The 26,330-nt window shown below is 39.7% G+C and overlaps 1 protein-coding gene across 1 annotated transcript in view; it reads right to left on the bottom strand.

Moving 5' to 3' along the window:
• Positions 1 to 26,330, bottom strand: part of CEP170 (centrosomal protein 170) — a 101,262-nt gene that overhangs the window by 73,902 nt on the left and 1,030 nt on the right. Inside the window, exons 2-3 of the mRNA XM_081114487.1 lie at positions 5,450 to 5,595; positions 1,194 to 1,283 (exon numbers count right to left, since the gene is read on the bottom strand). Coding sequence (XP_080970613.1) covers positions 1,194 to 1,283; positions 5,450 to 5,554 — 195 coding nt within the window. The 5' untranslated portion in view covers positions 5,555 to 5,595. The remainder of the gene's footprint in view (positions 1 to 1,193; positions 1,284 to 5,449; positions 5,596 to 26,330) is intronic.

Raw genomic sequence — 26,330 nt, forward strand, 5'->3', positions numbered from 1 at the left:
TCTCTCCCCATTCCCCTCTCCCTTCATCTCTGAAATCAATAAAAATATACTTACAAAAAATTATCTCAAAGAATAAACACCAAAGTCCTTCCATAGCAGGCCAATTCAGAACAAGAAAACATGTTTTACCATATTTGCCAATTTTCTGCATATGTTTTTGCATATAAGTTTTATGTATGTTTTGAAAAGCAGTAGCAGTTAGAAGCAGTTGGGATACATTTACTTTCTGTTGCATTCATTTTAAGATATTCAATAGCACAGATATGAAGAATATTATATTTCCTTATGTTAGCAGAGCCCATAAGAAAATGGAGAAAAAAGCAGGATAAACTATTCAATACTTCAGCTTTTTCTTATTCTGTGGCTATTTCTATTCTGCCAATGTAAAAAGATCAAATGAAGATTTAGGGGGAAAAATCACTGCAGTAACACAAAATATCTTCAAAGTAGAAATCAAAGCCACAATGAACACTGGTGTTCAGATCATATTCGTTCAGGTAAATGGATATGTTTCATTTCTCTCTGCTCTGGTATAGGAGGTCCTAAGTTTACCACCATCTAGCACCAAACCACATTTCCACCTTTCTTTTCTAAAGTTAACCCATACTTCTCTGTCTCCCAAGAATGCTTTTCTGCATTCTTACTGCCATGGCTTTCGATTGGTTTCCCACAGATAAATTCAAGCCATTCAGTGAGGTCAAGTTTTCATCTCATCTCTCCAAAGATTTTCTTAAAAATGACAGATAATAACCAACAACTTTCTGAATCCTTGTGTTTACTGCTTTTATACCGTTTCTTGGGAAATAGGCTAGTTTTATATTCTATTGTATGGTCCCCAAATGCTTAGTAAGCATTTAAAAGTAAAATGTACCCAGCCAGTATGGCTCAGTGGTTGAGCTTCGACCTATGAACCAGGAGGTCACGGTTCGAATCTAGATCAGGGCACATGCCTGGGTTGTGGGCTCACTTCCCAGTAGGGGGCTTGCAGGAGGCAACCGATTGACGATTCTCTCTCAGTATTGATGTTTCTATCTCTCTCTCTCTGAAATCAATAAAGATCTATTTAAAAAAATAAAAGTAAAATGCAAACTAAAGGAAATACAATACAATACAAATAGGAAATGGAATCTGGTTTATCTTCTTATCGCCTTAAACTGATAATCAAAAAGACCAAAAATAAACTCGTCACTTACCCCGTTTAGGCTGCCCAGGTCTTTGACCAGATGTTCATCCGCGGAGGCATCGTAATTGATGACAGCGTGCTGCTTGTCCACACTACGAGACTGAAGGCATTGATCACAGTTAATAAATATAAGAAAATACCAGAATAAACAATAAGCACAAAGATTTTTTTTACTAGATACTCTATATTAATAGATTAGTAAAAATAGGGAAATATCATAGCAAAAGTGGATTAAATGATATTTTATTGTGTCACTATAAAATGCAAATTTGGCAGCACTCCCCGAAGAGGAAAGCAGCCATAATTTTAAGACATTCTTTTCTACCAAATTCACACATTCTACGTTGACAGAATTTGAGTCAGCTGACTTTCTTGAATGTATGATTTTTTTTATAATTTAAAATTATAATATGGAAATCATGTGAATTATAGTTTTATGCTTTGCGTATATTGTAAAAATAAACTACCCTATAGCATTTTCTTCTTTTAATACTGAAAACTACAACATAAATTGTATAAGGAGTCCAAAGATTTAGAGAAAAGGGACACAATGCGGATGTTCCTGAGTAAAATTATCCTAACTTCAAACATGGATTCTAAACCTGGAATTCATAAATGAACTCTGAAAGGAGAAAGTCACAGAAAAGAATTCAAATGACAAACTGATTTTTAAAGATTGTCTTTAAGTCTCTTTAGAGTTCTCCCCTCCCCCTCCAGAGCTGTTTGCAGATGGAAGCACCTGAAAGATAGACTATAAGCCTGTGGAAACTTTTACTGAAAGGAAACAAATACCATATACTCACTGAAAGAAATGGTCTGAGAACCACTAAATCGGAACTCAGTAACCATTTACCACAGGGTTACTAAGTGAACCCTGATATACTAGAAGCAAAAGAAGTATCCAAAATGGGGAGGAGATGTGACTTCCATGTCTCTAGTCCAATGTACAAAGAGCTTGGAAGTCACTGCACCCATCCTCATAAGAAAAAAGCTGACCAAACTGAAAATCAAAATCTCATCTTATTTTCATCAGAGAATTGAGGTCGTAAGACCAACTGCCAAGCTAAGACAGGCAAATACAGAGAGTCGCAGGCTCCTGGAAGCAGAACCCATTATTCCAGGCAGCACTTAGTAGAAAACCTGAAGATAGCAAGACTAATTGCTACAGACTAGAGTGTGACCTAGAGATGAAAACACCTAGGGCCATAGCCTGGAGGGGACATCACTTTTTCACTAGTTTTACCTCCAACAAGGATCTCACGGTGAAGATAGAAGAATCTTCGCCTGCTCAAGGAGGGGTGAGGGGAAAAATAACGAGGTCGAAATACATCCAAGCATTCTGTTCTTACCAATGACATGCCCTCAAGGAAAACTACTTTATCAGACCTCAACCAACTTGAGTTTCAGCAGACTCTCACAGACATAGGGGGATGGAAATACCCACTCCTTCGCAGGTGGGGTGTACCTATGAAGGTCACAGCCCCACTAAAAGACTGAGAACTAAAAGTCATAGAATTTTATAGAATGCTTCCCCTTCCCCCAAACCTCACCATCACATCAACAGGAATTTATATATCTATAATAATAAAAGCATAATATGCTAATTAGACCGGACATCCTTCCGGATGACCTCCCGGACAAGCCAGGGCTGCAAGGGAAGCCCGGGTCCTGGGTGCCTGCTGGCGGCTGAAGGGAAGCTTGGATCCCAGGTGCCAGAGGGAAGCTGGTGCCATGTAAGGGGAAGGAAGGCCTACTCTTGCACAAATTTCGTGCATTGGGCCTCTAGTATATACATAATAAGGGATTACAAATAGGAAAACGAACACACACCCAGACTATTTAAGAAGGAGTCTCTAGGGAAATGCAAAAGACAACAGGGGAGAGAAAAACAAGAGCACTTAGGAAATGTTAACCTTTGACATTTTTAGTTAAAGCAAACAAACAGAGCTTAACTCCAGCTACATATGGGGAGCAGGCCAGCAGCTAATAAAATAACTATATAGATGCAAATCCTAGTTGAAATGATCCTTTCCAAATACATATTAGTAAAATTAAAAGCTTTTTCCCAATTAGCTTACATTCAACACTAAAAAAGTTTTGGTCTTTCCTTCTAGAATACAATACCTGTATATTAAAGTAACTGACAAGAAGAAGAAACAGTATGTGACCTAACACAATCTTCCAACAATACCTAAACATTCATCATACCTACGCTCTTGGTCTTCTTACAAGTTTTAAAGGTTGTTTTCTAGTTTATTTTATTTTCTCTGAAATCTCGGTTTCTCTAGGACAAAGTGCAAATATCAGAATTAAGAGTAACTTTATAAAAAATAGTATCACTGCTACTTCTCTACAGCTTACCTGGAAAACCATCTATTATGGCAAATTACAGCTATAACCACTGAATTAAAGCAAAAATCACCCGAACTTCATTTTGGTTTTTACTGCTGTGCTTTAATTCATTGCTCTATTTAAATCAATTAAGTGCTAAATTCAGTTATTAGGGTGATAAGAAACAAATGTAGTACTACTAGGAAAATAATTTCTCCCTATTGTGGATTTATCAAGTTAAATTAGTCTAAGGATAAAAAACTCTACATGTTGTGAGGCAAGTGAGATTTCAAGTACATGCAGGCTCTCAAAAAATATTGAATGGATCATCATAAATAATCTTTCTGTGAGAAAATAAAGAAAGAGCAAAAGTCCTTAGAACAGTGTGGACGGGGATCCATATTGGTCTCCTTGGACTCTTAGCTTCCATTTGCAACTTTCTTATTTCCATGTAAGGAGAAACTGACCCTGGCAGCTCCTAACTAGCTATTCCCACATTTTTTGGGATGACACATGGAGAGCATCTCTTCCACTCGCAGATGAATAAGTTTCCCTGATCTGAACCTATCCAATGGGCCTATCTATATATATAAAAGCCTAAGCGACTGAACAACCGAACGACTGGTCACTATGGTGGGCAATGATCACCAGGGGGCAGACACTCAAAGCAGGAGCTGCCCCCTGATGGTCAGTGCACTTCCATAGCAACCTCCCCCCCACCCCGATCAGCCCCGATTGCTGGCCAGGCCAAGGGATCCCACCTGTGCACGAATTCACGCACCGGGCCTCTAGTATCCAAATAGAATCATTACTGCCTGTTTCTCATTGCCCTACTCACCACTCCCTCTCACTGAGGAGCCCAGAAAATCTCTGTACTGTTCTATTTCTCTCATTGAATTTTTTAAGGTGTCATTGCATATGCAACTTACTCATCTATTCATAAAGCTATATAGTGGCTTTACTTTTTTGTCTCAAGACTATAAAATACATCCTTTAAAGTAAAAATGTAATGAGCATATGCCAATTAGATTCTTCTCGGGATAATTCAGCGTTTCTCAGTCTCAGCACTATTGTTATTTGAGGCCAGATGGTTCTCTGTTGTGTGTATGTGGTGGTGGTGGAAGGAAGTGCACTGGACAGTGTAGAAGCCCCTGGCTTCTTGGTCACTACTTCTTAGATGTCAATAGCAACAACCTCCCACTGCCCACCATTTGTAACAATCAAAATGTCTCCAGATATTGCTAATGGCCTTGGGAAGGCAGGATCCCCCACGTGAGAACCAACGGGCTAATAACATTTCTACTCTAAGTTCTTATTTACATTTTTTAAACAAAGAGGGTGAGGAAGGAGACAAGGGAATAAACTCTATTCTAGATTGCCAGGACCTATTATAATAATGAATTCTCAAAATCTAAAGATCTACTTTTCTGCTAATCACAGCACTCAAAAATATCTTACAACTACCTTTTTAAAAATAACTCTTTTAAACCAAATTCAGTAAATACCAACATGCTCAATTATGCTCAAACTACAGGAAGGCATCGCAACGAACATCTCCAAAAGCAGCATGAAATTAATGTCAGCATCACTGAGCTGTCCATGATGAAAATTCAGTTTTACTTCATGCTACATAATTTTATGAATTATTTACCAGTCTTATTTTTAAATTGCTTAATGTGAATCTTCTTACTTAAGAATAACCTTCTCTACTCTTGAGTCTCATTTTTCAAAATATAATCTCCAAGACTTAGAACTTTTTTTTTTTACATGATTCAAGGAGAAAATTAATTAATCATTTAAACTGGTAACTAGAGCTACAAGAGGGAGAGCCAGAAAGTTCAAATTTATATAGTGGTGTTCCCTAAAGGAGTAGAAAAATATTTTATAGCAATTCCAGGCTTTGAGCAGACATATATGGAAGGCTGATTCCATTACCTGCAACATGAGCTCACAGTCTTCTCTCCCAACAAAAATCATTTCTCGTGGCAGCCTGTGGCGAGTGCCTCCACTGCTCACCAAAAACCAGGATGTTAAGCTCATTTTCTGCTTAGCTTCGAAGTCTTTGGCAAAGCTACATCATCCTGCAGAGAGAGTCAGAAAAACACACATTCAGATATTTTTAGCTTTAGCATCCAATCACCAAACCCTATAAGTAGGGCTAAGAATAGAACTGCATTAAACATTTACCCCTGACTAAACACAGTCCACAGGTCCCGGGAAACGACATATTTACCAAGTTCTCATTAGTAAAGTAAGTCCAGAAACTCTACTAAGAATTCAATTAAAAAAGAAGACATTAGGTAATTAAGTATGCAGTCAACTTAATAAACTTTTTTCACTTTCCTGAAGGACTTTGAGCATCACTTATAAAGGTCTGTAATCTTCAAGACAATGGTCACATTAGTGTTATTTTAACCTCAGTCAACACTAGCAATATTGCACAAGTAAATGTCTAACTTACAAATGATTTGAGAAAGACATTCTAAATTCAAATGAATATATTTTATATCTGATTAAGGACTGACAAGGGAAACCAAAGAAATTGCTGATTTTTTTGCCAAGTGTAGATTACTGAACACATTTTCAAAGACATCAATTTCAATTTCTCTGGCCTTACAGAAAGTTGACTTTCTTTATACATTTTTTTCTAAAGCAACAATGCTTAAACCTTTTGTTCTTGGGAGTCTGTTTGCACTCCCAAACAAAGGACCCCAGAAAGAATTTTGTTCATATGAATTTTCTGTTTGCCATACTAGAAATGAAAACTGAGAAACTGGTTATTCATCAGTTTGTTTAAAATAATCGATTTCATGTAACTAACATTTTAATAAAAATTATTTTTTTTTCAAAAGAAAAATAATTAGTGAGAAAAGTAGGACTATTTTTTATTTTTTAAAAATATATTTTTATTGATTTCAGAGAGGAAGGGAGAGAGATAGAGAGAGAAACATCAGTGATGAGAGAGAATCATGAATCAGCTGCCTCTGCATGCCCCCTACTGGGGATCGAACCATGACCTCCTGGTTCATAGGCTGACGCTCAACCACTGAACCACGGGCTATTTTACATTTAAAAAAATCTCTATAATGTCTGACTTACTAGTAGATTTTCATATTTGCTCAGCATTCAATCTATCATATACTGTTTAACTTGAAATACCTGCCTTCATTCTGTTGGGAAAGGAAAGTTTATTTTATTTATTTTTTAAAATATGTTTGTATTGACGTTAGAGAGAGAGGAAGGGCGCAGAGACATTGATGATGGAGAAACATGGATTGGCTGCCTCCTGCACACCCCCTACTGGGGATTAAGCCCGGGCATGTGCCCTGACCAGAATCAAACCGGTGAACTCTTGGGTGACCTCTGGAGCCACAAAGGCCAGGGCAGAGAATTTAATAGTCTTTTCAAATAACTGTAGATAGTTTTCTTTGATGCTACATCAAAACTTCACAAGTCGTAGTTTCATGAAAGTTATTTATAATATGGAATATGAAACTTTACATAACCTATGTATATAAAAGCCCCTAAACGAACATTGGACTGTTTGCTATGCTGTGCACTGACAGCTAGGGGGCAGACTCTCAATGCAGGAGCTTCCCCCTGGTGGTCAGCGCGCTTCCACTGTGGGAGTGCCGCTCAGCTGACTGAGGGGAGCTAGATACAGGGTTCACAGCTGGCTGCCACAGCCCGGACAGCAGCAGAGCAGCAGCGAGCCTACCCAGCGGCAGCAGCGACAGGCGCAGTGGGCCCAGGATGAGCAGGAGCGGCAGGCCGTGTTGGACTGCGGTTTTGGCATGATCCCCGCAGGCCATGCTGAGTAACCCCACTGGTGCATGAATCTGTGCACTGAGTCTCTAGTATGTTATATGAAAATCCATTTTCTACTCTAAAGGGATTTTTTTTTTAATATCATGCATTGGTCACTTGGATAATATTGGTTCCTTGAGTTCACAGATCTTCCAAATAATAGCACAACATATAATTTAAAAACATCACATCCATACATTTCATCATTAATCTCATTAGAAATGTTTTTAAGTACAGCAGGTCTTGGAATAGCATCCTTTATTTGTTATAAATGTTGAGGAGATGCCATAAAAACTTAACTTCTGCTTGTATCAATTAGCCTATGGTAATATTGGCTTTGTTAGATGCTGCTTTGCTTTACATCACAGAACTGATCTATCTGCTACATTAAATTAGGACTTACTGCCCTAACCGGTTTGGCTCAGTGGATAGAGCGTCGGCCTGCGGACTGAAGGGTCCCGGGTTCGATTCCGATCAAGGGCATGTAACTTGGTTGTGGGCACGTAACTTGGCTGTGGGCACATCCCCAGTGGGAGGTGTGCAGGAGGCAGCTGATCGATGTTTCTCTCTCATCGATGTTTCTAGCTCTCTATCCCTCTCCTTTCCTCTCTGCGAAAAATCAATAAAATATATTTTAAAAAAATAATTAAAATCAGGACTTACTGGTAAGCTCATGGTAGCAGGATTGAGTTTTCTGAAATTCTTATTTATTTTTAAGTATCTTTATTGATTTCAGAGAGGAAGGGAGAGGGAAAGAGAGATAGAAACATCAATGATGAGAGAGAATAATTAATTGGCTGCCTCCTGCACTTCCCCCAATAGAGATCAAGCCCACAACCCAGGCATGTGCCCTTGACCAGAATCGAACCCAGGACCCCTCAGTCTGCAGGCTGATGCTCTATCCACTGAGCCAAACCAGCTAGGGCTCTTATTTTTTTTCTTGAAAGCTCAAATTTTATTGGCCACAAAAATTCTATCAATTCTTCAACTTTATGCTTTAAGATGGTACAAAAGCAATACACATTCAGTAGAAACAGTACTTCACATTTTTAATTTTGATCTTTTCCTGGGCTAGTGACATGCAGTTCGATATTCTCTTGTGAGGCTGGGCAGCAGCAGCCAGCCTCAGCTCCCAGCCAGTGATGAAAAGGATAAACAACGGGTACCCTATGGTGTACTGTGTTGACAGCGGTTTTTGGATACCATGTTTTGTGTTTTTACACCCCATCATGTCTATAAAACATGTCTTCTGCTTCTGATGACAAAAAGGAGGAAGGCACTTACTCTTGAGATGAGACTAAAGGTAAGTAATTGTCCAACTGTAAGATAAAATAAATGTTCTGAGCACGTTTATGGCAGGGTAGGCTAAACTATGATGCTGGGAAGGTTGGGTGTATTAAATGCATTTTCAACTTACTATAGTTTCAATTTACAAAGGATTTATCAGGATGTAACTCCATCTTAAGTTGAATCGCATCTGTACTCAAGTGTACAAATCATAGTTTGTCTGTCCATCAGTGTTTCAAGTAAAAATAGTGTTCTATGGAAAGTGGCTAGTTCAGCTTGCAACTCAAATAATGACACAAATGCTTTTCCTTGAGACCACCATGGTCTTTGATACATAGTACAAGTGTTTTATATGTGCCTTCACTTAGTCCTACAGAATATAAAAAAGATGTGAGTCAAAGGTCAAGATTAAATAAAATTAAGCATTTTAACCACTTCATCAAGGACATCCTCAAGTGAAACCAGCTTTTTTTCTAAACTGCGAGGACATGGCAGTGAAGAACACAATCACTATCAGTACCGTGTGGTCCTAATGTCATGATCTATGCTAAGGAGCCAGCAACTCTACGCACCACTGCTTTTTGTATTATCAGTTCAAATGTCACTACAAGAAGAAGGGAAAATAATGTTTCGATATTATTACAAAAATAGTTTTAACTTCATAACCTTGAAATGTTTCAGGGACTCCCAGAAGCCTATGGGGCTGAGCTTTGTGAACTACTGTCCTAGAGGAAGTGGCTATGTCATTAAGAACATAAACCTTGGAGTCAGACAGATGGACAGGTAAGAGTCCGACTCCTGCCTCTTCCACCTTTTCTTCTGCATGACCGTGGCAAGTTCCTGAGCCCATGTCCCTTAGTATTGTCTCCTATAAAATGAGAATAATGATAGTAGCTACTCAATAGTTTTTTCTTATGAAATAAAAAAATAGAACTTGTAAATATTTTTCCATAAATTAGTACATTCCATTAAAATTTAATTAGAAGCAAACTATACTACAATGAAATGAGATCTTCTGCAATAAGAAATATATCTATACATTAAAGCAAAATCCTATAAAATGTAGAATTCTGTGTTAAGGCAAAAATCCTACGTACTATAAAAATATCTACACATTCATGAAACAATGGATTTCAACAAAACAGGCAAATATTTTCTATAAGGCTAATAACACTCTTATCCCCTTTTAGCTTATGTAACTGATAGGGTCAATTTATGTGGATTCTTAAATCTTCCACTAAATACCTAACTCCTCAGCACAGATGTTCTTAGTCTTCCATCTGTCTACTTTCTGTCAAACTGGCTTTTAGGATTTCATATGTACTTCCTGGCCAAGCAACAGAGAATCAAAAATATTTACCCAAGAAAAAAACCTCCAATCTAAATATAGTATATAATTTGCATGCTGCATTTTTGAGGCAGAACAATTTTAATACATGACACTAATAAGTAGGTCAATAGCTTTATAATTATTTAAGACAACTGAACAAAAACACACACATAAAGTAAGATGTGTTAAAAGGAAATCAAATTAGCCTAAATAAACTAAAACAACCAAGCCAAACATGGGAAACAGGCACAGTTACTTAACATTTTTGAAATCACAAAGTAATACATAACCATTTTCTTATGCTATAAGAAAAACATTAAGTATTCAGACAATATCAAGTACAATTATATAATACACAAGTATGTAATATATAACTCCAATATAAACACACTAGAGGCCCAGTGCACGAAATTCGTGCACAGGTAGTGTCCCTAGGCCTGGCCAGCGATCAGGGCCGATCAGGTTCCCCACCTACCTGCCTGCTTCTTCCCTTGCTCCCTCAGCGACCCACCACCGCTGCTGGTTGCCTGCCATGTTCTGCACAGCGGCCTGATGGTCAGTGCACATCATAGTGAGCGATCAAACTCCCGATTTCCCAGTCAAACTCCCAAAAGGACACTTTGCATAGTAGCCTTTTATATATATAGATGATAATATAAAAAAAATTATGGCTCTTTATAAATTTTTAATTTCAATGAGGCTTAAAAGGTAATTAAAAATATATATTTTCTGAAAAACAAAAATACACATAATCCTCAAGATGAGGGGTATTTTTATTTATTTATTGGGACAATGATCTTGAGTCCTTTTATATCTTATCTATAGTAGGAGAGAGTGAGATATAACATAAAGCTACTTTCTCTCAGTTCTTATACGGAACTCTCCCCATCAGAGATGGGGTCTAAGTTCCCATTCCATAACCCTGACTCGTGACTTGTTTGGGCCAATGTGATGACGTCAGTAGATGTAATTGAAAGCAGAGGCTCTATTGTGCTTGGGCCATTGGGCTTGCCCTCTTGCACCTATGTGGTCATCAACAAAAGGATGTGCCCCGATTCCAAGTGGTTGAATGAGAGTAAGTGGAAAAGATAGGGACCCAAGATACAACCTGAAGCCAGGCCCTCAGTATATCATCCAGCCCCTACCAAGTCCAGGCACTCTGAGCATTTAGGGTTCACAAAACAAGCAAACAAGACAACCTGCCACAAGGAACTCAGTCCTAAGGCATGCAGGCCAACAGATGTCATGAGAGGGATTAGCCAAAGGTGATACTAGAACAAACAGGAAGCCGCTGCCCCAGACTGGGATAGGAACACTGGTGGTGCTATAACTCCAAGTGCAGATCTGAAATACAGAGACATTTCTTCAGCCCTGTATCCTCAGAGCCCACTCCAATGTTCACCTTAGGGACCGAAAACCTATTTTCATGAATGACTGAGTAGCTCTGGAGCTGCTACAAAGCTCGTGGAGGTGAAGATCATCTTGAAATCTCCAGGGAGAAGAGGCTAAAAATTAGTCATTGAAACTCTGATCCAATCAGATCTAGCCATCAGGTCCCAGTTACCGCCCCGCCTCATTCTGTGGTCTCTCTTTCCCTCGTTATCTCCTTGTCATAGGCAGCTCTCTGACAAAAGCTTAAAGCTCTGACATCTGGAGGTCACATGCAGGTAAACACTGAACCGGCTTCGCAGTCCCAGGTCTACGTTCCTACTAGCTATAATTACCTTTAAAGGGGACTGTTCTGATAGATCAGAGCTCATTTCTTGATCTATGAACTAAACATCTAATATTTAAGCTTTAAATTAAAAAAACAAAACACTATGCAGCTATTCGGCAGAGCACACAGCTTCACTGTACTAAGTTTCAACATTATATAGACTTTACAGCTTTTGTTTACTTGTATTTTAAAAAGTTGCTCCCAATCACTTATAATTCAAATTGGGGACTGAGAGCAAGAAGAGTCTGAATGATCTTAATTACTACTGAGAGCTGTTGAGATAGGCAACGAAAGTGCACTCGACATATAACGACATTCCCACAGAACTAGGGAATAAACAGCACATAAGCCAGGGCAAGGACTGTTTACTCAGAGGGTTAGGTTTTGGGGGGACGGGACCAACTATTACATAAATCACCTTCATTGTATGCAATTACTTGCGCTGACCCACATGTTAAGGATAGTCTATCCTTATGCTTCTGGCAATTAAACTGGCTGACTCACCGCCAGATGGCTTTACAGGAGTGAGCCTCTCTTACCCCCAACTTTGCAGAGAAGAAATAACTGACTTCACATTAAGACTCAATCTGCACAGCTGAGAATGCTTTCCTCTAACCTGTGCAATTCTCACTTTCATAAAGTCTTATCTATTTATGCATCCACGTGCCAATTCTTCTAGTACCAGGAGGTACGAACGTGTGCCAATGATCTCCATGGGCTTGGCCCGGTGCCTAGCTAGCTCGATATTTCCTGAATGAATAAATAGTAGGAGAAAGAAGATGTGATTTTCCTAACAAAATAAGTGAAAACTCAAAAGAAGGGGGAAAAGGAACAAAGTTCACCTCTTGAAATTGTCACCTGAACCAGCAGTAAAGCTTATAAATGAAAATGAACTAAACTACTGCATCAACTGACATATTGGCTTTTGTAACTTCTATCATGTCTTTTCAAAACAATTTTTAAATTAAGACTCTTTTAGCTCCACCAGCATGGTACAGTGGTGGAGCATCCACCTATGAACTAGGAGCTCACGGTTCGATTCCGGGTTGTGGGCTCGGTCCCCAGTGTGGGGTGTGCAGCCGATCAATGATTCTCTCTCATTATTGATGTTTCTCTCTATCCCTCCCTTCCTCTCTGAAATCAATAAAAAAAATATTAAAAAAAAGTATTAAGACTTTTTTAGAGTAGCTTAAGGTTCATAGGAAAATTGAGGGGGAAGGTACAGAGATTTCCCCAAGCCCCCAGCCCCCACACATGCATAGTCTCCCCCATTATCAGCACCCCCACTGGTGATACATTTTTCCCAATGGTTGAACCTACACTGACACATCATTATCATTCAACGTCCGCAGTTTACATTATGGTTCACTCTTGCTGCTGTACATTCTGTGGGTTCGGACAAATGTGCAATGGCATGCCCACCATTACGGTCTCCTAGAGTGTTTTCAATGCCCTAGAAACCCTCTGTGTTTCTCCTAGTCACCCTCCCCCACCAACTTCTGGTCTTTTCTGGTCTCCACAGTTTTGCCTTTTCCTGAATGTCATACAGTTGGAATCATACAGTACATAGCCTTTTCAGATTGGCTTCTTTCACTTGGTAATACACATTTAAGGGTTCTACAGGTCTTTTCATGGCTTGATAGCTCCTTTCTTTATAGCATTCAATAATATTCTATTGTCCGGAGGTACCCCAGTTTATGTATCCGTTCACCTGCTGAAAGACATCTTTGATTGCTTCCAAGTTTTGGCAATTATGAATAAAGCTGCTATAAATACCATGTCTTTTTATCCCTCATACAAAACACCCAAAAGATAAGTGGATAAATTTTAAACAAATGTATAAATTCAGGATTTATATTTAACACTTTCCCCCTACTAAATACTTAACAGAAAATATCCTCAACACTAAAGTGTCCGCCTTTCATCCCCACATATTTCTGAAATGGATCAATTATTAGGGTTACATTTCAGCTAAGGACTCAAGATCAAATAAGGTATAGCTATGATTGATCATAAGTTATAAAAACAATAGCCATAGTTTTAAATAACCTTTTAATTTATAATAGGTAGCTTTTACTATGTGCCAGATAATGTTCTAGTAACTTCACACACGCGCACGCGCTTAACTTTTTAACCAGAAAAATTACGTAAGTTCTAGAAAACGGACATAACAGATCAATTTCAGAAGAGAGTCCATTATATAGAGTACTATAAAAAGAACTGATCATTTTTTTTCTTCATTCACAAGTATTTAAGTACTCAGCACTATAGATAACAGGGAGAAAGTGATGATCAAGACAGAAAAAGTCCCTCACCTCATAGAATCAATAATAGGCAGAAGCTAAGTAAATAAATAAAACAACTCCAGTGACAATGGGAAGAGAGGAACGTGAGAAACAGAGAACAGCATGAGGTAACAGGTGCAGGGTGGCTGGGTGGTCCAGGGAAGCATCGCTGAGAAAGTGACATACATGGAGAAACATTGACAAAGGCAGCTCTGCTGTGTAATTAACATGACCTGGGACAGATAGTGAAATAGACTCTTGGGGGAAAAAATATTTCTTTGAAATCTCCACCCCACTAGAAACTGTACAACGAATCCAAAGAAATAAATCCACAGCTGTGCTATTTTTGGATACCTACCAAGATACTTGTTCTATGTTCGTGTGAACAAACGTGGTGCTGGGAAAATTTTTGCTTCCACAGACTCATGATTATTTTGGAATGAGTGCTACACATTTTGCCTTTATCATCTGCCACATATAAATATATGTATGTATTTAATTTAAAAAACAGTCAAAGCAAAGACATAGTGAGAAAAAAAGTAATTTACAAAATTTGCCTGAAGTAATATTTGACTAAATTTTTTAAATAAAAGATAAGTGCAGATGGCATGACAAATATCAATAGTCATATAGTCTATATCTGAGTTTGTTAAGTATTTTCAAGAAGATTTGATGGGAAAAGTCAGTGATTTACTAAAAGATCACTTCTTCAAAAAATAATTTTATAAAGTACTTAAAAAATGCATGAGAAAACCAGTTACACTTTCCCATAAATTATCTAGACATTAAAAGTTCTTGCCAACTTTTCTCTGCCAATTTATGAAATATGTACAGGCTGACTGGCTCTCTTTTGTAGAACTGTACAACTAGGTTAAAAATTCATTTTGTTGCTTGACATCTGCAAGTCGATTAAGACTTTGATTCAAACATTTATCAAGTACTTCCTTTGTGCCAGTAACTCTGTGAGGTGCTTACACTTCATTCCTTCATTTTCCTTATGCCAGCATGGGAGAAACTTTTTTCCCATGAAGTCAAATGACTACCCAAGGTCACAAATCTAGCAGTAGCCAACAGCAGCCATCTGGACTCACACCTGGGCTTTCAGATACCAAGTTCTAGGGGGCTTTTCCACAACCACAGTCCCCTTTGCATTTTTTCAAGTATACTTTCAAATGAAGCTAGTGATCCCAATTCTTACAGACTCAGATTTGGCTAAAGAATTTGAAAATTGCCCAGCAGGCCTGGCTCAGTGGTTGAGTGTCAACCTGAGAACCAGGAGGTCATGGTTCAGTTCCAATCAGGGCATATGCCCGGGTTGTGGGCTCAATTCCCAGTGTGGGGTGTGCAGGAGGCAGCCTATCAATGATTCTCATCATTGATGTTTCTCTCTCTCTCTCCCTCTACCTTCCTCTCTCTGAAATCAATGAAAACATATTTTTAAAAATGAATTCGAAAATGACTAAAAAGCAATATATTTTTATCTAATAACACTATCTTTTTGAGCAACAAACACTGACAGTTCATGGACAACTCAGTGCATTTTCAATCTACCTCGTACTCTCCTGCTTGGCCACCAGCAGGCTTGAACATTCTCTCCCTGAGAAGTCACGGACAAGTCAGACTCGATGAGTGTATATTAAGAGACCAAAAATCGGCTGACCTAACTAGAGGGATGAGGCAAATTTATGAACGGGGGTACTGCATGGATCAGAAACCTTGAATCTGAAAGAACTGTCAACACTCTAGGCCAGCCGTGGGCAAACTACGGCCCGCGGGCCGGATCCGGCCCGTTTGAAATGAATAAAACTAAAAAAAAAAAAAGACCGTGCCCTTTTATGCAATGATGTTTACTTTGAATTTATATTAGGTCACACAAACACTCCATCCATGCTTTTGTTCCGGCCCTCCGGTCCAGTTTAAGAACCCATTGTGGCCCTCGAGTCAAAAAGTTTGCCCACCCCTGATCTAGGCTCACTGAACAACTATGCATCCAACAAACCTTTCAGGTCCGAGATCACCAAGACCAGACAGAGGTGCACAAAACTGTCTCAACCAAGAGCCAACAGCATGTACAGGAGGGACGGATAGAGGCAGGAAAGCAGTGGAGTGAAAGGTCTGTACGACCCCGAAAGCCAGCATTCACCTTTCTTTCTTCTCTTGGCTCTGACATTTGGGTGGAATGAATTTCAGGCCTATCACTGCCTAACGTGTCCTTTAAAAGTTGTTTCTCCTCATCGTCACCACCTCTCTCCCTTACTCACTACACACTAACTGCTTGGGCGGTTGGCATAAATCATTCCAACCACAGTATCAGCACAACACAATGAAACTGGAATCAAAATCAACGTGCAGAGTAACTCACAAGCCTCAGAGTATGTGTTAAGCAAGGACAGATTTTATAACTACATCAGAAATGCACCTGTTTGCTGCCTAATAATACGTTGTTAATTATTAGCCTAAATTGTGAGCAATAAAACTAGGATGACAGAGGTTTCATAGTTACACAGTCTAATAAATAAGCCACTGGCCACATATAAACTACTGAGCATGTGAAATGTGGCAAAGGCATCTTAGGAGACTTTTTATTTTAATTAATTTAAATTTAAATATTATGTATTTAATAGGGGCTACTCTAGCTAGCTCAGCTTTACAAACAAGATTAACATTAAGGATAGCATTATTTAAATACCTCACACATACAGAATATAAATACATACACACATGCAAATAGGCTAATACACACAAAAAATGAGTTGAAAATAATTTGATCTGATCAAAGAGTGTAAAGAGCTTTATATGTTCATTTATAAAGGTATATAGCATTATACAAATTAGTAAATTATATAAGCAATCAAGGCTATCTTTTGGCCGCAATGATTCAATAATCACTCCAACTGTTACTATATCTTAAGTCTATCTTCATATATTATTCATGAGACTATTGATGCTGAGAGTGATTAGTCCCATCATTACCAGAATTCCATGAGGTCTGCAACTGTTTGCCGGAAATATTTTGTAGTGGGAATATTTCTGAGAAGGCAATTCTTTTAAAAGGGAATCTCTGGGTCTAACTACAGAACAATTCCCTACTGACATTTATTTCATTTGGGGAAGAGCTTTTGCAAGTTTGAGGATAAAAAAGCCGCTAAAATAGCCTTAGCTGGTTTGGTTCAGTGAATAGAGCATCAGCCTATGGACTGAAGGGTCCCGGGTTCGATTCAGGTCAAGGGCACGTACCTAGGTTACAGAATAGATCACCGGCCCTGGTTGGTGTGTGTGTGTGTGTGTGTGTGTGGGGGGGGGGGTGTATGTGTGAAAGGCAACCAATTGATGTTTCTCTCTCACATGGATGTTTCTCTCTCTGTATCTCCTCCCTCCCTTCTACTCTCTCTAGGAATCAATGGAAAAAGTATCTTCGGGTGAGGATTAACAACAAGAACAAAATGAGCAGCTAAAAGATTATTGGTCTTTTAAGATAATGCTCCGAGCCCAAATGAAGAGGATATGATAAAAAGGTTTACCTTCCAAAGACCTTCTTTCAGTGCTGTCTCTCTGCTCTGTCCAGCCTCTTCTTCCTTTTTTAGTCCATCTCTACATACCACACACATCCTCCAACTCCTTTGACTCTCTCTTAGTTTCTTTGTGACACAATGGGCCATAAAGAGAAAACTAAATAATATTTTAAACTTTCACATGCACAATATTATTTTAAAAATTGGGGAGTAACCTCAGAAATGATATTGTTTACTAGTATGCCTTTTATTTTTACAAATGAACAACATGAGACACTGAGATTAAAGATTTGTTCAATATCAGCTTGGCCTGTGTGGCTCAGTGGCTGAGCGCCGACCTATGAACCAGGAAGTCACTCAGGGCACATGCCCAGGTTGTGGGCTCGGTCCCCAGTAGGGGACATGCAGGAGGCAGCCAATCCATGATTCTCTCTCATCATTGATGTTCCTATCTCTCTCCCTCTCTGAAATCAATAAAAATGTTTTAAGAAAGATGTGTTCAATATCATATAGCGAGGAAATAAGAGCCAAAACTACGAAGCTCTGCTCCTTGTGCAAAGCACCCCCTGATTTACATCATGTTGACAAAGGATGGCGTCTGAGTCTGCATGTGTTTATCTGAAGGTCGGGGACCAGCCTCAAAGTCATCTGTGACAGAGGATGACTACACCGTCTGGTTTTTCTGCAGCAGGTTTGTGATGACAGTGTTTATTAAATAAACTGATACATGTGTTTTATAAAACAGATGTAAGTGTATGCAGCGATTGTGCCAAAAAAATTAATGTGGGTCCTGCCTTCCTGTGACCTCATCTTCCCCATGTAGTTTGCAACTCTTCATTGAGAATGGTTTCCTCTGGCTCTATTAAACAGATAAAGCCATGTCACACTACTAAAGACCAATCTATGGTAATAAGAAAAATATATTTTATATTACAGAAAGTCCTATTAACATGTTTATTGTTAATTGTTTTAATTGAACTAGTTTACTGCTTCCATTAGATGTTTGAGAATTCTATCAAAAGAGAGAATAATCTTACATTTCTTATCTATTCATTAATTCTATGTTCATGTCCTAGGGGGAATTAGATCAGACACTTTTATATGATTAAACATACTCAAAATATGAAAAGAAGTAAATAATTTTTGTTCCCAGAATTGCCTATAAACTGATTCATAAATATCTTAATTATTCTCCCCTGCTCTGGACATTAGCCCTTATTTTACCCCTATTTTTAAAATATATACATATTTTTTATTGATTTCAGAGAGGAAGGGAGAAGGAGAGATAGATAGAAGCATCAATGATGAGAGAGAACCATTGATTGGCTGTCCCCTACACACCCCTACTATGGATCCAGCCTGCAACCCAGGCATGTGCCCTTGACTGGAAGTGAACCTGGGACCATTCAGTCTGCAGGCCAACTCTCTATCCACTGAGCCAAAACAGCTAGGGCTCTACCCCTATTTTTGATACTAATGTGCTTGATAAACATTTACTTTTGCTTTCGTTATTTATGTCAGATCCACCATAGAAGGTGCACCCAAATTTTTATACATTTTTAAGAAGTGATATTTGAAATTATATTTGAATTTTGTCATATAGTAAACTTTTTAGGGTATATAGTATATATCCATATCTATATCTCAAAGAAAAACTCAAATAATCTAATGAGAAAGTAATTCTGTAATAGAGCTCAAACAAAATTTCTAAATTTTACTTTACGTACCCTTCATTAGTTGTTTCCAGCTCTCCAATTTACAAATTTTACATACTTGATTTTGTACAGTGGCTCTTTACCATTTTGGAATTTGTTAGAGTCAAACTGTACTTTCTCACCTCAAGAAAAGGCTCTTAAATATATATATAATTTCAGAGAGAAAGGAGAGGTAAGGGACAATAGAAACATCAATGATGAAAGAGAATCATTGATTGGTTACCTCCTGCGTGCCCCCTACTGGGGATCAAGCCCACAACCTGGGCATGTGCCCTGAGGGGAATGGAGCCCTAACCTCCTGGTTCATAGGTCAATGGTAAACCACTGGGCCACACCAGCCAGGCAAAAAGGCCCTTATTTTTATTGAACAGCCCAGCACAGAATGCCCACATAGGTGAAGGGCAGAGTATAGTAGAAGTGGAAGTTAGTGAATAAAACTGACAACAAATATTTTACTCCTGGATTTCCTACAAAAGAAAATCACAAAATTAGTAGATTAGAGAAACAGTGTATGTTTCATTCAATAGCCCTTCAGCTTAAACAAAAACCCAAATAAAATTTTATTCCCTTACATCATCAACTATGTTCATTTCCCCTATCTGCTTCCTCAAATCAGTTTCCAGCTGGCTGCCTGGAGGCCAAGACCCCTAACCTCACCCTGAGCTTAGAATCTGTACTTTTTCTATTCCATGTAGCATGTGACAAACCCTTATCTAGTGAAACACCTTCAAACCCCCCCCAAAAAATAAAACAAAAAACAACAACAGTTAAAAAAGGGAAATTCTCCATGCCGGCCTTGGAAAAAGTAAGCTAGCCTGACTTCATTCTCGTTATTTAGACACTAGAGGCCCAGAGCATGAATTCGTGCACAGGTGGGGTCTGGCCGGCCCACGACAGTCAGGGCCTATAGGGCCAGGCCAGCCAGGGAGAGGGGCTGGGGGCTGTTGGCCAGCCGGCCCTGCCCCCGGTTGAACTCCAGGTAGAACGCCCAGTCAAGGGGACAATTTGCATATTAGCCTTTTATTATATAGCATTCTGCCTAGAATTAAAGGATGAGTACAGATGTGTCGGTCGCCAACTGGTGGTCTGTGGACCACAGGTGATCCGTGAGGTCAGAAAGGCTGGCGACCGCTGGATTAGAGCAAGTTATTATCTCAAAGCCTACCTCCGGCATCATGTCCTTTTCTCCATCCCAAGAATATTATGAGATGATGCGCCAAAACCGCCTATGGGGATGGGATGCAGAAGTAAGAAACTATTGTACAGACTCAGAAGGAAAAAATACTTTATCACCAGACCAGCACATTCCCTCTAATCTAACACTCTCAAGTGGTACCACACTTGGGGCAAAGAGGGAAGGAGATCCTACCTGGAATTATACCTTTCATTTGTCTTTTACATCGAACTCACTTCTTTATTCAAAACAGTTGGACTACCATGAGCTTTATTTTATAGATGAAGACACTGAGCTTCTGAAATTAAAGCGACTTGTTCAAGGTCACACAACTGGGGATTCTCAGGCAATTCTGATAGCAGATCTCCTTGAACAGCTCGGCCTTTCCTGCTCTCCCTGCAGCGGCAGCAGCCAACTCCCTACACCGAACAAGCAGCAGAGGCTGATTCATGATGAAAACTTTGTTCAGAGCTTGAGATGTAGTAGCTTCTGGAGAGGATATTGTGAATATCCCCATTGATAAAATAAAAATTACTTTCTCAGAGACAGTTGAGAAAGAAAGAGGATACTGCCTGCTTCCGTAAGAAGTATTGAGGTGATTAAAGGTGTTACAGGTGACTGATCATTCCTTGTAAGTGAAAGTACTTTTCTTTACTTGGCTTTTGGGACACCACACTCATTACCTCATTGGCCACTTCTTTTTTTTTTTTTTAATGTATTTTTATTGATTTCAGAGAGGAAGGAAGAGGGCGAGAGAGATAGAAACATCAATGATGAGAGAGAATCATTGATTGGCTGCCTCCTGCACGCCTCCCACTGGGGATCAAGCCCGCAACCCGGGCATGTGCCCTTGATTGGAATCAAACCCGGGACCTTTCGGTCCACCGGCAGATGCTCTATCCACTGAACCAAACCAGCCAGGGCCAAGGATATTTTTCCACTGACTTTTAGAGAGAGTGGAAGGGAGGGAGGGAAGGAGGGAGAGAGGAAAGGGAGAGAGAGAGAGAGCGAGAGAGAGAGAGAGAGAGAAACATCAATGTGAGAGAGACCCTATTTAAAGATGCAGGACTGTATGGCCCTCTTGCCCAGTCCCAATCAGCCAGACCCCAGCAGCAAGCAAAGAGCATCTGCCCCCTGGTGGTCAGTGCGCATCATAGTGACTGGTCATGCGGTTGACCCAATGGTTGACCAATCGGTTGGACACTTAGCATATTACACTTTTATTATATAGAATAAGTCTCTGCTAAATGTCTCCTTCTCAGAGTGAGATGTCCCCTGACCACTCTCTAAAGTATGCGTGTCCAGACGCAGAATACTGTATAAAGAGGCTATCATTTATGTAAAAGAGAGGGGGTGAATTAAGATTTAAACTGATAAAATTGAATTGAAAAAAAATTTACTGCAAGGATAACTACATGAAGAAGATAGCATGATTTCCTCTTTAATGAAAAACAAATAAAAACATCTCAATGGTTTTTGGTATCTTGTGTCAGCGTTTACCTCCAGCATATTTCATTTATGCAACACTCACTCTATTTATAAATCTGCAGGCTGTCCTTGGCTATATCCAGTACACGGCCAGGATAAAGACATAAGAGGGCTGGCTTGTTAACTCTGTAAATGTCAAAAAGCCAGGAAGGGAAGCTAATCCTTTGGATGACAGAATCATGATTCAAGAAGATCTCAACAAGTTTTGACGCTGGCTACATTCAAAGAGATGATTTTAAAACAGTTAAAGGTAAATAGCACTGCTTCCAAAACACTGTGTACGTGTATATACAGATTGGGAGAAATCTTAACATAAAGAAGATGCTGGTTTATGTTGACATCAGTGGTTTCCAGACCAATTTTTCAAAAAAAAACAACAAAGAAACAATATCAAGCTGCCAACTTTTTATTGTTTATTTAAGAACATTAAGACCAAACCAAGGAATCCAAGACAAATGTGCAAAGAAACTTACCACCTAACACTATCATTTCATAAAGAAGGGTCATTTTCACATCAGAAAAGAAGAAATCAGAATCGCAAAAAAAAAAAAAAAGGATATTATATATATCCCTTGACGTGCACAACTATGACTTGAAAAGCCACGTAACATCTTTTCTCTCACTTTCCTGTAATTCAAGAGTTAACACAATTGGAGACCGCAAACACAAGTGCACTGCTTAAATTAAGGAAAGACATAATTTCACTGCACTATATTCAGACCATAACTGCAGAATTAAATAGGGAACCAGATCAGAGAAAGCATAGCACTGACAAAACTGACTGTAGTTGACAGATGAGAACGGTAAAGGCAACCGTATCACATGAAGTTGTAGGGGTTGTAATATTTAACTTAGAAAAGAGGAGACCTAGCAAGGACCAGTATAGTGAGGAAAAGCTTACTGCATCTCACTCATGAAGACAGAACTGCAACCGGTGGGAAGAAGTTACAGAATATAGACAGAGCAGATACTAGCTCAACTTAAGTAAGATCTTTCCATACTTTGCAAAAGTGAAGTGAGCCATCCTATGCCCACTTTCTCATGGGAGTGTTGTTTGTGGAGAAGCCGGATTCAATAACATCTCAGGGATAATAGTAATAGACATGGCATTACTTCTAAAATCTCCTCTAAGTCTAAAATTTTATGAATTAGAAAGGAAGCAATGCTGCCTTTTGAACCTACTAAAAAAGACAAAGATTCAGTTATGGGTTGTACCACTTAGTAATGTGTGACACAAAACAAAATTATTCACTAACTCTGGTTCTCAGATAGTCTCAACTGGAAAATGATACCTTATTTATAGTACTGTTGCATGAATTACACACACACACACACACACACACACACACACACACTCACACTCTGCCTGGCACTTAATAAGTGCTTAATACATAATAGATTACTCATTTATGTAATAAATATCGTGTTCCAAAGAGTAATATTGTCTATCTTACTTATTAATGATTGTTATGCTTAAATGACTTTTCTGCTATGTCTCATTTTTCAAACCTAATGCATGCCTGGGATTCTTTTCCACTTATATATCTGTACAATCCCTACTAGTATTTGCATGTTAGTACTTTTTGTAAGGCTTTCTTTAATCTTACTTCGGTAGTTTCCTTTCTATTTTTGTTTGACATAAAAGTGGGCTTTACCCTTCAGTACATATTGGCTGTATCAGTTCATTTTGGCCAAAAAATTTACAATATGCTGTTGGACAATCATTTCAGCTAACTGGACTATATATCCAGTTTTATTAACCTTACCCCCAGACAGATGTTTTCTTATTCTCTTGTATTGCTCACATTGGCCAACTCATTGCTTTGCACTTCCCTCAAGAATATATGAGTTAGTAAATTAAAACCCATTCCACCAAGTATAGTTGATTATCAGAAATCTTGGTCATTAACAAAAGGTTATGAAATAAAGATGGTCTCAGATTTCTCCCCATAAGAGGAAACCCATTTCTTACTGAAGCACATCAACATGGAATGATCAGTCAACATTATTTCTCCAGGGAGGGCTTTCAGATGGTATGCAATTACTCTTTCGTTACACTTACAGTATAATTTGAACTGAACGGGTATTTTAGTTGACAATTTAGTATCATGCTGTGTGTAAGGTATTCATTAGGATAGTTTAACACCTCTAGTGTTCGCTATAGAGAAGACAAAAACATTACTCATTAACTGAAAGAGCAAAAATTATTTCTCAGGAATAGATTTTGTCGAACAAAAAACAGGTTGACAACTTTAAACATATACAGCATTCAGGACTAGATGAGTCATATCTGATTACTATCAGATGCAACAATAAAACAAGTTGTTGTTTTTCAGTGTCAAGAGGAAAGAAGAAACTGATATTTGGGACAAATAAACCAAATCACTAAGCACAGAATTTTTAAGGCACCCTGATATTTGCATGAATAGGCATAATGTACACTAATTTTCACTATTCTAATGCTCAGATAAACATGCAGATGGTTACTTACTTCCACACAGGGTAATTTTAGAATACCGTGAAATTTACCAGTGAAATACATTTCAAGTGCGATTTAATATAATTCCACACACCTAATTTAGTTAGTTTATTTTTAAGTTGAAATGTAAGAGAAAGATCGAATTATTTTTCAAAGTCTATTAAGTGCAAAGTAGAATTTAAGGATAAGAATGAAAAGGACAACAAAAAAGCACCTGATCCTAAAACCAACTCAATAGAAAGCATACATTTAATTTTGGTAAAAAGTTCAACACAGATTTTTCTCTCAAAGATAAATTTTTGCTTAAAGTAATATAACTCATCGATGGATGAAAAATGAGCCTCACAGGTCCTTTTGTGGCAATTTTATTTTGAACCGAGTTTACAGAGCTGATCGTACTACAAAATACTACTGAATGTCAGGAAATATTAAAATGTAGTTACTTAGTAAGTAGCAGGGGGGAAAAAAATCTCCAAGATTCTGTTTTTCTGAAAAACCCATGTTATGGTACCTTTCCCTACCTCACTAAGTTAATTTCTAAAACCAAAGTTCTGTTTCAGTAGAAGTGTTTTCACATTACAAAGGATCAGACGAGCACAACTGGGGTGACCATGAACTTGACAGGCACAGCCCACCCCCCAGCTGGAGCGCGGCTCTCCTTACACGCCCCTTGCCTCTGCCTTTCCCTGGAAGTTTGCGTTTCACAGACAAGTCGGTCAACTTTTCAAATGTTAGCGTCTCCCTCTGCCAGTCAAGTGCACCGAGATTCTTCGGTTTTAAAACAGCGAACGGACGCAACAGCTACCAAGCCAAGGAGCCCTCAAAAAGCAGCCCTAGGGTCACTTAGAAATACCACCCAGAGGGGCGGGGGGAAAATAAAAATGCAAGATGGTTTGTAACTTGCAACGTCCTATTTCCTGAGCTGAATGCCTCAATCCTGGAAGCAGTCCCAGGAAGGGTTTCATCAGTGAGGCTCTAGATACTGTACCCATAACGCAACCCCGCTCACATCACCCCCCCCCTCCCCCCGCTCCTCCACATCCTCCTTCCTCCCCCGGGGCTTGTTTTAACCCCAGCAGCACAGGGTCGGTCGGAGCAAGGAAGCACCGCATGCTTGCAAGGATCAAGTCATTTGAAATAGAGAGACCCTTGCAATCTGCCGCACCACCTTTCGCTCGGGGCGGAGTGGCTTTTCATCAAGAGAATAAAAATAGGAATAAGCAAACTCAGACATCGACATGTACCAGGTCTATTTTTTATTTTTTGGTTTGCTTTGATTGCTTTAAAAAAAAAAAAGGAAAAAAAAAACAACAGGCAAAATGTTCATCTATTCGCTGAGGAGCGTAGCATGCGTTACCCAACCCACTGGAAAAAAACAACACACACACACACACACACACACACACACACACACAACACAATTCTGCAGCTGCATTCATTCCCCAGCTACACAATGGGTCGCCGCCGGCCCTTCCTCCAGCCCGTCGTCCCCGTTAAACAGTCATTTTGCATCGATCGCCTCGGCAGTGCTCGCCCGGGCGCTGGCGCCCCGTCTTCCAGGACCTCGCATTCTCCGATTTAAGAAAGAAAACCCGGCCGCCCGCCAAGGAGCTTCGAGGACTCGGGGCACAAACCCCACATCTTCCCGCCCGGGGCGGGGTCCGCCGCCGGGACCGGGCTCCCCCCCCCCCCCCCCCCGGGCCATCACGCGAGGAAACCATCCCGGACCCACATCGGAGTCGCAGGACAATGAGGCCGCCGGGTCCTCCCCCCGGCTTCTCCACGGAGGCCGAGGCCGCGCGGGGCGCCGTCGCCTGGCGCGGGGTGCGTGACACCCCGTCTTCCACGCCCTCCCGCCGCGTCCGAAAGGCTCCCCGCGCCGAGCACCCCACAGCCCGGAGCCGACCACAAAGAGGGGTCGGCGCTGCGGGCGGCTCCGATCCGGGGGAACCCCTGGCAGCGGCCGCGCACCGGCCCTTCCCTCCCGGCGCCGCCCGCGCCCCCCGCTCGGCCCCGGCGGAG

This window comes from Myotis nattereri (assembly GCF_964212035.1).
Source record: "Myotis nattereri genome assembly, chromosome: 20".
Classification (NCBI taxonomy): domain Eukaryota; kingdom Metazoa; phylum Chordata; class Mammalia; order Chiroptera; family Vespertilionidae; genus Myotis; species Myotis nattereri.